We start from the raw sequence: 12,448 nt of genomic DNA, 5'->3' as shown, positions 1-12,448 counted from the left end.
TGCTAATTTCGCGTTGAACGCTCCGTGGCCTGTCAGCAAATAGGTTGTGAAGAGACCGGGTTGAAACCAGGGTGGGGGCTTGGGGTACACCCTGTCTATGGTGGGCAGAAATTTCTTTGTAATTTCGCCTTTGGTTGTGGCAGTCCACCGATCCTGCCATACCTGCTGTAAGTGCCTTTGTAGTCTGATTTTTTCTTCTTTCTGATTCGCAGCTGTGTTTACTGTAAAGCCAAGGAAGGTGCAGGGTTGTCCTTTTGCAATGCTGTGAGTGATGCCGCAGCGAATAGCCTCTAAGTCCAGAGGAAGGGCCCCCGTTAATACTTGTAGGGCGGGAGTTCTGGTGGTACAGCAGGCACGGGTGATTGTTAGCAGTACTGTCCATTGAGTGGCGTCCAGTGTCCGTCGATTTACGGCGGTTACGGCTTTTTGAAACCAGGCTGGAGAGGCGTAGGTTATTGCTGGTAGGAAGGTTGTCTTATAATACAGTGACAGGGTGCGTTTGTTGAGCCCCCAATCTCGTCTTGTGATTCTGGCCACAAGTGCAGAGTATTTCTTAATCTTTGCTCTGATGTATGTCAGATGGTGCTGGAATGATAGTTTAGAGTCAAGTATAAGGCCGAAGTGTTTTATTTGGTCCACTAGTTTGATAATCTTATTTTCCACTTTGATTTGTGGTGGCCTGCGTAGGTCTAGTGTTCCTTTGAGCAAAATTGAGGAAGTTTTGGTCGGTGATATCTTCAGTAGATGAGTCTGTGTCCACTCCTGAAGTATCCTCAGGGCCTGGTTCGCCTTGTACTCCAGTTGGGCCCTGCTGTCTGCAGCGACCGTCAAGATTAAGTCATCCGCGAAGGCATGGGAGTGGACTTCGCCCAGGTCCATGGCCAGGAACTCATCAAGAATCATGTTCCATAGGAGCGGGCCAAGAACAGAGCCCTGGGGGCAGCCCATGTGAACAGGTCGATCTAGTTTTCCATAAGGTGCGATGACGCTTATTATCCTCTGTGAAAGATATGATTTGATAGTCTTGTAGAGGTTTTCTGGCACGTGGGCCCGCCGTAGTCTCGCCAGGACGCTCGGCCACCAAATGGTGTCGAATGCCCCAGCAAAATCGATTGATATGACAAGAAAGTATTTGCTGCCACATGAGCTTGCGGAGCTTAGTAGATTTCTTAGGGCTTCCACAGAAGATGATTGTGGTTTAAAGCCAAATTGGGTTGCCATGTCAAGTCCAGCTGTTTGGTAGTGTTGGCTAATTCTTGTATATAGTAGTCTCTCAAATAGTTTACTTATAACTGGTAGCAGTGCGATCGGTCAATACGATTTCGGCGAGTCAGGTGACTTCGCCGGATTTTTCAAGGCTAGTTTTACAGTCGCTTGCTTCCATTGTGTTGGGAAGGTGCCAGATTCAAGGCAGCGGTTATACAGATTGAGTAGTAGTTCCGGTGCAATTTCCGTTACCTTTTTAATAATTTCCGGCTCCAGTAAGTCTGGGCCAGGACATTTATTGTTTCGTATGAGGGTTGAAGCCTGTCGGAGTTCCTCCAGGGTAAATGGTGGTTCACATCGGTTTGTAGTATATTCATTGTTCTCAGCACAGATTTGCAGTTGTTCTGGTAAGGTCGGGATGGCTGGTTCCGGGAAGATAGTGTCCAGTATATTGTTTATTGATTGGTGCCATGTAGTAGTCGGGGTACCCTGCGGTGTCCTTGTTGTCATGATGACTTCCCCTCTGGGGAGCTTGTTTGTAGCTATCTTGTACACCACTCCCCAGGGTTGAGTGTTTCCGGTTGTGCCTACAAACATCTCCCAGGCCTTACGCTTGCTTTTGGTTATTAGGTTTGCGTACCTGTTTCTTGCGTCTTTATAGCTTTCCCTCAAAACTGCAATTTCTGCGGCCGGCCATGAGCTCCTCGCTCTCTGAAACTGTTTTCTTTTTTTAATCACCTCGCGCCTTAGGTTTTGGATATTTGCGGTCCACCAAGGAACCGCACCCGATGTTGGTTTTTTTCGTTTCATTGCAGCTTCGCTAATGCTGGTTAAGATCTTGGTGACTCTCACTTGGGTGTCATTCGGGTCAGATTGCGGGTTCATATTGGCGAGGTGCTCGGCCACAGCAGGTGCAAGCAGCTCCCCAAAGAGATCCCAGTTGGCTTTTCGAACCGCGAAGCGGTTTAGCATCTGCTTGGGTACTGATGTCCTGTCTAGTGATCGTCGTATTTCATAGGTTATCACTCTGTGGTCGGACGTTGTCCAAGAGTCTTGGACAACGTCCGACCAGTGTGATCCTTCCAGTCTGCGACGTATCTGACAATGTTTCCAGTGGCCACAGTGACATCAATTGTGGCCTCCCACAGAGTGTTACAAAATGTAGGAAGGTGGTGGGCTTGGCTTAGAACCACAAACGGTGAATTTGTCAGGTAGTCTTTCAGGAGCTGCCCATTTCCAGCTCCTCGTCTGTTTGGGGTCAGACTATGCCAGGCCGGAGAACGGCAGTTTACATCCGCTCCAACAATAATCCTCTGGTTCGGAAGTGTGTCTAGTAGCGTCTGCAGGTACCTGGTGGCAAAGGAAATGTCTTTCCCTGGTCTGCAGTAGAGCGCCACCACGTAGAGGGGGTCCAATGGAGTTAGAATGTGGGCACATGCAGCCCAAGTCGTGCATAGTTGGCTGATCTTGGTGACGGTGTAATTGGGATTGCGCACTGCAACTGCAGCCCACGGTGTGTCTTCCTCAGTCTGGACTATTTTAAAGGTCATTGGGTAGCCGCGCACCCGTTTTGTATGGGTATACGGCTCCTGTAGTATTAAGACATCTGCACCAATCTCGTCTGCTTTAATTCGAAGTTGTTCTGGCACTGCTCTGGCCCTTTGCGCGTTTTGCTGTAGGATAGTAATCTTGGAGGTGTTATATCTTTTATTGTGCCTCTCCATAGTCGATTCTCTTTTGGCATGAACTCTTGGCTTTTAAGTATGTTGGGCACTTGGGGTCCCTGATGGAGTGGAAATGTTCCAGTTTTAAGGACTTGCAGTTTGCGCATGTTGGGTCCTGATCTTTGTTGGGGCAATTTTTGAATTCGTGGCCTTTTCCAGAGCAGTGGCCACAGGCGGGTGCCGTCTGGTTGCACGTATGTGTGGTGTGTCCAAATTTGCAACACCGGAAATATTTTGGAACGGCTACGTGCTCCCTGAACCGGTGGGAACTCCATTCAATATATAGCCTTGTGTGGTTTTTCAACACCTGCCATGTTGCTGGGGCCAGCTCAACGACCCAGTTCTTTTTCGTCCCTGTTCTTGAGTTTGTCGAGTACCTGGGTTGCACTAGGTTTTGTTTGTTATTGTTTGTTATTTGGTTTTTAGGAGCATTAGCAACTAAGGCCATATTGCTCTGGGATATGCGGTGGTCATTCCTTGACCTTTCCGCATACTCCGTATTTGGTGGTGACGGGCTCGAACCCCGGTCTAATCAAGAAGCATGTGCTACGCACTGCTGCTCCTTCCCACCTGGCTACGGAGGCGCCCACTAGGTTTTGGTTCTGCAGTTCTGGAGGAATATCTCTGAGGTTTCTAGTGATTATTTTCGTGGTCAGTTGGCTGGGTGATATTTCTTTGTCCACATCGTATATTGTGATGGAGGGTCCCTTCCTCCTTGGCGGTTCAGCTGAGAGTCCAAGGGTGGCAAGTTTTGGATTTGTGATTATTGCTTGGACATCTTCCATTGAGTCGGTCTCTATTATGAGCCCGACATTGCGGGTCTTTCTTATCAACTTGATTTTGGCAGTTTTGAGGTCCTCCTTTAGTTCCCTCATCACCGTGGTCTTGAGCTCTTCGCTTGTTTGGGTGGTGTCCATTTCGGTCGGTCGAAGGACCACCAAGTTCGGCCTCTTGAGTAAGGGCTTCCTCCTTGCCTGGGGCACTTTTGTTGGTAGTTGCACTGGTAGTTGTGCCAGGTTGTTCTTCAGCGTTTGGGCATAGGTGGGTGCACGCTGTGGCATTTGGTTTGCCCCAGTCAAAGTATGCCTGGAGCCTTGCGTTTACTCTCTCGCTCTCGAGGTATGTCTCTATCAAGAGTGTGTCCAACTTGTTCCATAGGTTCACTATTTGTGCTCTAACCCCAGTGGTTACCCTGTTGGTTTGTTCCTTGAACAGGGTTTCCAGGGCAGTTTTAAGGAACAGTGATTTTTCGTATACTGTGCCCTCTGGCAAGGTGGGATCCAGGGGTGGCTCTTGTTGCTTATCTTCGCTGGCCTCCTTTTGACTTGTAGGGTTTTCTTGTGTTTCCTTTGGTTCGGTGTGGGAGCGCATCCCCCTCTCAAACTTAGGCATTGTCTTCCTATTTTTCCTTTTCCCTGTCTGGGGGGCCTCGGAACGGGGATCATCCACTTCTTCTTGCTGTTCAGTGATGATGGGATCGTCGTTTTGACTCTGCTGCATGATTTCTTTAGTTTTGTCAGCTCTTCCTTCCACGTTTAGTGAGTTCCGAATTAGCGGGCCGATTCGGATTATCCAGAGTTTCGTTGTTTCACGTGAAGAGGTTCGTGAACGGCAGTTGAATGTCGCCTCCTACAAGTCCGTAGCTAGATTAGACGGCTCTCAGTGGACCAGCAAAATTTGGGGGATTCCCTCCTGTCACGTGTGTTGGGGGGAGAACAAAAGTTAAAAAAAAAAAAGCAGGTATAGAGACGGGACTACTTTCTTTGGGAGTTTGCAGTGGTGCCAATCACGATTCCGAAGTCTGTTTTGGCACAGATCACACTGGTCGAGAGTTTACACTTATTCATGGTCAGTTTGTGGAAGAAGGTGGTGGGGGGAATCAGATGCATACGTTAATATACATTTTTGAGCATAATTTTCTCGTAAATCGTTCGCAATTGTTGTTACAGGCAATATATTGTCACACAAGGGGAAGGTTTCCAACCCAGTCAGGGGCCAGATATCAGCGTGCCAGCCACGTTATATTGGCTAGCTCTCTATTTCCCTTCTGTCAGCCACATGGTGACCAGTGTGGTCTGGCAACAAAGGAAACAGATAAATAACGCTGAGATCTAACTAAATACCCAGTAGAATGCTAAAAGTTTCTCACCAATGGTATCCACTGTTGTTTATCTTCACGGGAGAACTCAATTTGGACACTAAACTAAACTTAAGACACATATTTAATCCAAAATGTACGAGCGTCCTCACTGTACGGTGGCCATACCGTCTTCCTCCGTTACGGCCATATTGAGCAGACACATTATCGCTGACGTTGAATAATTAACGCGTTTCCACACACGAATGTATCCATAATATCAAGAAACAAACCTCGCCATATTGTTCTTCGCCCTTAAGAACCTTGTTATGCAGAAAATCGAAGCTGTAGCACAAGTTAAAATCACTAATTTATACTGAAATTAACGGAGCGTTAATTAGCACGTGCACACTGAACGGCAGCCATATTGCAACTTCTTGCTCTCTCATAGTGGTTTTTGATTCGCTTGTTGAGCAGCCTCTCATATAGTTTGCTGACCACTGAGAGCAGTGCGATAGGTCTATATGACTCTGCGCAGTCTGGTTTTTTGTTAGGATTTTTAAGTATTAACTTGATGTTTGCCATTTTCCATGCTGTGGGGAATTTGCCTGTTTCCAGGCATCTGTTGTATAGAGTAAGCAGTAAAAGTACAGTGCAAATTCTGCAGTTTTCTTCAAAATCTCTGGTTCAATCATGTCCAGTCCTGGGCATTTGCGATTTCTGATCTTAGTGGCAGCCTCACTGAGCTCCTCAAGGATGAAGGGGGGCGGGATTCGATTGCCGAGGTGATATAGCTTGCGTTGTCTTTGCAAATTTCGTGTTGTTCTCGCATGGTTAGTATTGCTGGTTCCTTGAAGATTTTATCCAGTATGTGTGCCCATCGACTGCTCCCAAGTGGTCGTTAGGTTTCCCTCCAGTGTCCTGGTAGTACTAATAGCCTTGCCCCTGGGGAACTTATTGGATATTACCTTGTAGACTATGCCCCAGGGGTCGGTGTTTCCTGAAGTAGACACTAGGCACTCCCAGAAACGCTTTTTACTTTTTTTTATGGTGTCTGTGTAACGGTTCCTAGCTTCTCTGTAATGTTATCTCAGGACCTTTACCTCATCTTCTGGCCAGTTTCTGCAAGCTCTCTGGAAGTCTTTTCTTGTTTTTTGCATCTGTCGTCGTAGTATAGCAATTTATGGTGTCCACCAGGGTACTGTGCCATGTTTTGGATTTTTTACTTTTATCGCTCGATCACTGATGTTCAGTAATAATTTTGTTGTTTCCTTCTGAAGGTCATCCGGGTCGCTCCAGGGGTTTATGTTTTCCGGATTGTGTCTAATTGCCGTAGTGAGCAGCTCTCTATACACTGCCCAGTCTGCATTTGTGACTGCATGTCTCTTTTGTGGTGGGGTTGTTTGAGTTATTCTTGTTAGTTGTCTTTCAACTGAAAAGGTTATTGTCCAGTGGTCTGAGGTGGTCCATGCTTCCTCCACCCTCCAGTTAGTCACATGTCCGGCCATACTCCTGGTGGCCAGTGAGACATGAATTATGGCCTCCCAGAGGGTGCTCGAAAAGATCGGCAGATGGTGGGGTCGATTTAGTACAGTTAGATGGGATCCTGCAAGGTAGTCTTCTAAGAGTTGTCCATATCGAGTTCCTCGCCAATCAAAATATCAAAAATAAAATCGGAAACAAATTATTTACAGTAAACTAATGGTTGTATATTACGGAATGCTAAAAGCTGTAATAAAAATCATTTACTATAAAATATGCTAAAATATAAAAATTAAAAGCAGTAAAAACCGTTAAAAACCTGAAGCTTGCGAGAGCGTCAGCTCCCTTCTTCAACAGTAATAAGACTTCCTGCAACATCTCTTTATATAGCAGGCTCGCGGTACCTCCACACGTGGTATTTCTCCACATGGTGGAGGTACCGTGAGTATCTAATGACGGCTCAGGGATCGTCTTGGGGAACATTTAAATGCCATAAGAACCGCTGACTACAGTAAGTCTGCTGTGGCCGAACATTTTTGGGAGAAGCAGCATCAAATCTCCCCGGAGGACGCTATTATTTTGGATCGTACACATGGATACTGGGAGCGTAAATGGCTCGAGGGTTTACGGATTGGCTCATTCAGTAAGAATACTATGAATAGAGACAGAGGTATGCGCATTCATCCTGTTTTTGAAGCAATTGTATTAAGTTCGGATGAACGATTTTGTTTGCCACGTATCCGAGCCATTTCCGCTTCCGCCCATGTGCCGATAGAATCACGTGAAGAAATGCCATGTGTGGGGGTATCGTGAGCCTGCTATATAAAGAAATGTTGCAGGAAGTCTTGAAGAGGGGAGTTGGCGCTCTCGAAAGCTTTAACGCTTTTAATTTTTATATTTTAGCATATTTTATAGTAAATGATTTTTATTACAGCTTTTAGCATTCCGTAATATACAACCATTAGTTTATTGTAAATAATTTGTTTTTGATTTTAATTTTGATATTATTTGTAAAAACCTTTTGTTACAGTAAAAATTTTATTTAATGGTCGGCGTTTGAGTTTATATATTTCCTAGACATTTCCTACACATACTTGACGTTCAAGTCAGGAGGGCCGTCCGGACATGGATGTGCCTACAGGTTACTTTCACGCTGACGTGGAGGATGGGGAGCTTGGCATCCCGTCCATGAGATGGACTATTCTTATATTTAAAAGGAATCGGCTTATAGGACTTGAAGCTTCTTCATCCTGTACCATACGCGAGTTAGCCGAATATAGTCTTGTCAAGAAGGAACTTAGGTCTTGCGACTCATTGATCAAAGACTGTATCTCGATTTTAGACATCGTAACCAAGGTCAAGCGTAGATTGACGGAACCTCCTTCAAGGCTCTTGTGACGGCAAGGCCTTCCATAACTCGCACGTGGTGAGGTCCCAACACCACTGAGTGAGCGATGGCACCCGACTCCTATCCGGGTATGAGTTCATTGATCGTAACCGAACCCGTATCAATGCTCTTCCAACCCTGGCAAGAACGTCCAGAGGAAGGAATGATCAGACTGCCTGTAGGGCGGGTTGCCAGGTGACTGAAACTCTCGCTCATGTGGCACTATGGCGCCACAGGACTCATGGAATGAGGGTGTGAAGAAACGATGCCATTGTCGATATCCTTGAGAATCGACTGACTCTGAAGAAATGGAACCTGCTGAAGGAATCCCACTACCAGACTGACCGAGGTTTACGTAAACACGACTTGGTGTGTTTCAACACACAGAGCGCACATATAATAGATGCGCAAGTCGTTGGACATGGCCACGATTTAGACGTAGCACACCGTCTAAAAGCTAGATACTATGACACGAACAACAATCTCAAGGAGCAAGTAAGAGACTTCACTAGCTTAACACTAATAGTAACCACGCCTACTATTTCATATAGGGGCATCTGGAGCCCAAGCTCCGCCGCATACCTTAGGACTTTCGTCCTCTGATCTTAAGATTATGTCGGTCCGAGTCTTGCAAGGGACTCACACCTGCTTCAGGATTCACCAAAGGATGACCTCGATGGAGTGATGGTCCATCAAGTTATTCGTTCATGGCATACAATTAGGGCTACCTCTCGCGGAGGAGAGGGAAAACAACCATCGATTTTAGGGTGGTGTAGCAACTATGAGGATCTGTTCTCGGTACCACTACTCAGTTGCGGTACCCCTATGAGAAACTTAAAGAGGGGTGCGGCTATTGATCATTATTCCGCCCTGCATGAGAACACCGCCTACACCGTAAGTGTCCCTTTCTCTGATGTTGGAGGGATGGTACCACAATCCTCGTTGTCTCCAGATGAAATAATGTCTGGAATATGTTTTTAGGCTAACAACATATCAGAGACGAAGAACTGCACCTATTTATTTATTTTTTTCTGTTTCATCATAAGCTGCACGAGTTGCACCACATGTTTTCTACTTGTTCTGTTAATTTTGTCGATCAGTGTATATGAACTTGGTTTCCTGTTTATATGTATATGTTTTCAATATTGGGTTGGAATTTTACCAATTCTATTTATTTCTTCAAAAATGTTTTCTTTTGCAGAATTGGACATGCCATGATTGCCTTTCGCCTTTGTCGAATGGAGGGGCACTTACTTTCTGATCACCTTCTAGAATTAGGACATCATATTCTGAAAGCACATATATACAAAATTGCTGGAAGGGACCTGTTATGGACCTGCCATTCCCGCGACTTACAGGCGATCTGGGTTCATCAATGTGCTGATGATATTGATTCCTCTCTTACCTCTTTGAGAAACATATACAGCCCGAACGTCAAGGTAGGTTAAAATATAAGGAGTAATCAAAGGAAATTTCTTTTATTTATTGTACTAGGCGGTCTAGCCAGCTTTCCTTGCAACCCCATCACATATTCACAAGCTGTACATATAGGACCACTGAACAATTTGATGTTCAAATATCTTAGATTCTCTCTATGAGGGTCATTCATTCTCAATTCATTCCAATATAAAGTCCGCATCACAATGCAATACCATCTAGGCATCTGAAACCATAAAATTGGAAACGTAAGGTTGTGATGACATCCAAGTATCAAATTGGCACTTGTTGATCCAAGATTGTTTACTCAGTTCTTTAATGGATTGAGTAATGAAACATTTAAAGACTTTAATTAGCTCCTCCGTCCCCTCTCGGCACCTTTTTTCCAAGTGCTGGAAATTGCAGAAGTCTTTCGTCGTAAAAGTACACTTTACTTTCCTCGATTAATCTGGTAGCTCTTCTCTACATCCATTACAAGAGATGCACATCCTTCTTAAAATGAGGTTTCGAGACGTTTTTGCAGTATTCAAGTGTAGCCTAATCATTGCCATATACAATTGGATAATCATTTCCTTGTTCGTATTGGCTAAATTACTTCATTGATAAAACCCCATGAGCTCTCCTAACAGCTTGTTTGCACTGTTCAGAAAACGCCATTTAGTACTGTACATATGCATGTACCACTAGATCTCCTTTATCTCCACAAAGTGAGATTAGCGCCATCTCATTGGTATGCATGTGGAGTTGTTGCCCCTATACAGTAGCGCGAATTTATCAATGCTAAATCTTAATTGCCACATCTCAGTTTATGCATATTTTTTGCGAGGACTTCTTGCAGCATTTTCCTACTTCTCTACTATTTTTAGCCCAGCATATTAAGCCATCTAAGATGAGTTAATTACAAAACTTTTTCAGATTTTAGCGTAGGTAGCGTTTAAAGAATTCAACTTGGAGGAAACTTTGAACTCAATTTTCAACAAGTCGAAAGTTGTCTGAGTAATTTCTGAAACATTTCAGCTTTTTGTTGGAAATGTTTCTTATGTTACAAATAGCAGTGAACAATTAAAAGGTGAGGTGAGGGGAGATATCAATCGCTGAGCGCTTAATTAAAGAAAACAAAAATGTAATGTGCGTGTGTTTAATTTTCTTAAATAACCATAAGGATAATTTCTGGTGTTTTCCCCTATTACTCGTTTTTGAAAGTGAACTCGAATCTTTTGTTATATGGTTTTTGAAGTGTCATTTCTTTCGTTTTACAGAAAGGATACAGGTATTCTAACCGTGAAAGATTCATTCTGAGCAGTAACAGCGCATATTGCGCCCATGTTGATCAGTTCACTCAGTTGCGAATTAGGTTATCTCTATGTGTTTTGAATACAATATAATTGAATGTAAAATTTATGCCGATTTTTGGAATCATCAATTTCTTTTCACACGTAATTTAGTTCCGGATCAAGAATAAAAAATTTAAAAAAATTGAAAATCATATTAATTTTCATTCTTTAATAGATCTTGCTTTTGTGTTCTCAAGAGATGGAAATATCTCTTGAGTGTGGATTATATTTACAGATTATTATATTCTATATGATACCATTTTTGTCATATGTGATCATTTTTAGTATTCAAATATTGATTTAATTCAACAATTGACCATATATGTGAACAAACGATAGTTTTCTTAAGAAAATTTTGTAATGAAAAGATTTTTCAATGTAATATGTGTTTCAATGCTGTTTAATATGTGTTCTAAGATTTGTTAAATATGACTTGCACTTTGAATTTACACAAGGATTTATACAATAATTTAAATTGATTTAAATGAGCCACACTGGACTTTGATATGAAATTCTATAATACATGTTCGACAAAATTAACAGAACAAAAAGGCTTTCACGAATATTTTATTGTGAACTTTGTCACCGAAAGGGAATATTTGATATAATAGGCATCGTGGCAGACAAATTCTGAGTATCCAGTGGAAATCGATCTACAACCTTACAGAGCCGCACAATATGCAAATTATTCATGTCTATAAAAAGACGGATTGCGACCACATCACTTCATTCTCGTTTTTTAGCTTTCCCAGTACGATAGCCACACTTGCGGACCTTACTCGAACAGGACGTAATCAAGCCAAGGAGGAAATCTATGTGTGATCTAGGTTAAGAGTGTGCGGAAAATTAGGTGCCAACTCAGCGTTCTAATGGGCGTCTAGGGGAGTTTGAGGAGTTGGGTAGATGCCCTCGATGGAATTAAAATGGGGGAGGGGAATCAAGCTCTCAGCTGCCAAACTCAACGCCAGAGCTCATGCTTTTGCATCAAGCAATACAGCGAGAATCTTCAAGGACAGAATGCACCGGTCCCACAGTAGCTAGTTGTTGTTGTCGGTTGCTCAATTGGTAGGGAAATGGGAAATATTTTGTGCAAAAAGGATACGTGGAATAGCACTAGAATATTTCTGTCATGGGAAAAATTTCATGGCGTTGTAGAACAGATCATCTTTTAAGTGCACAAAAGGTGACATTGTTGTAGAAGTTGTACACATTAAAAGCAGGAGATCTGCAGACTTGCTTAACAAGTACGAATCAATGTTGAAAAAAAAAATCGCTAGGTGGGGTTAAATTTGAAAGTGTCTGCAATTTTACCCACACATGATGAGAGCATTGTCAACCAGTTCAGCCCTCAATAAATAAATTTGATGAATTTGAAGTGCTGATCATTAAAGGCAGATATTGTTGGGATATCAGAGACGTGGTGTCACGCCGATATAAGGAATTGGAATTTTGATAGAAAAAAGTGTACAGAAAGGATAAGGAGGAGGGGTTATTCTGTTAGTTAGGAAATGTAAAAAAATGTAAGGCAGTGCATCCAGTTGACATGGGTAGACAGTGAATCCCATTGGCATAAATAAACAGTGCAATGTTGAGTCGGTTTGGTGTGAAATAGACACTGTAAAGGAAAAAAAGTGTGTGTGTGTGTGTGTGTGTGTTATAGGCCTAATGACTGATCAATACAACAAAAAGATATTGAGTGGAACTTGTGAGTTGGTCACTGGAACACTAGCAAGACTTTTGCGGATTTATTAGATGATAGTTTTCTACAGCAGCATGTTCGAGAGGCATTCAGAGCATTCTT

At 43.4% G+C, this 12,448-nt stretch overlaps 1 protein-coding gene across 4 annotated transcripts in view; it reads left to right on the top strand.

Annotated features, from left to right (window-relative positions):
* rols (zinc-RING finger and ankyrin repeat domain-containing protein rolling pebbles) overlaps positions 1-12,448 on the top strand; it is a 428,429-nt gene that overhangs the window by 300,782 nt on the left and 115,199 nt on the right. For all 4 annotated transcript variants that reach the window (XM_090369443.1, XM_090369444.1, XM_090369445.1 and 1 more), the window contains one exon: positions 9,078-9,315. In XM_090369443.1, the coding sequence (XP_090225569.1) occupies positions 9,078-9,315 (238 nt within the window). The remainder of the gene's footprint in view (positions 1-9,077; positions 9,316-12,448) is intronic.

The sequence above is a fragment of the Mastigoproctus giganteus genome, chromosome 3 (genome assembly GCF_048544385.1).
Source record: "Mastigoproctus giganteus isolate SK-2022 chromosome 3, ASM4854438v1, whole genome shotgun sequence".
Taxonomy (NCBI): Eukaryota; Metazoa; Arthropoda; class Arachnida; order Uropygi; family Thelyphonidae; genus Mastigoproctus; species Mastigoproctus giganteus.
The sequence above is the reverse complement of the archived record's forward strand: the minus strand, read 5'-3'. Positions and strand labels throughout refer to the sequence as shown.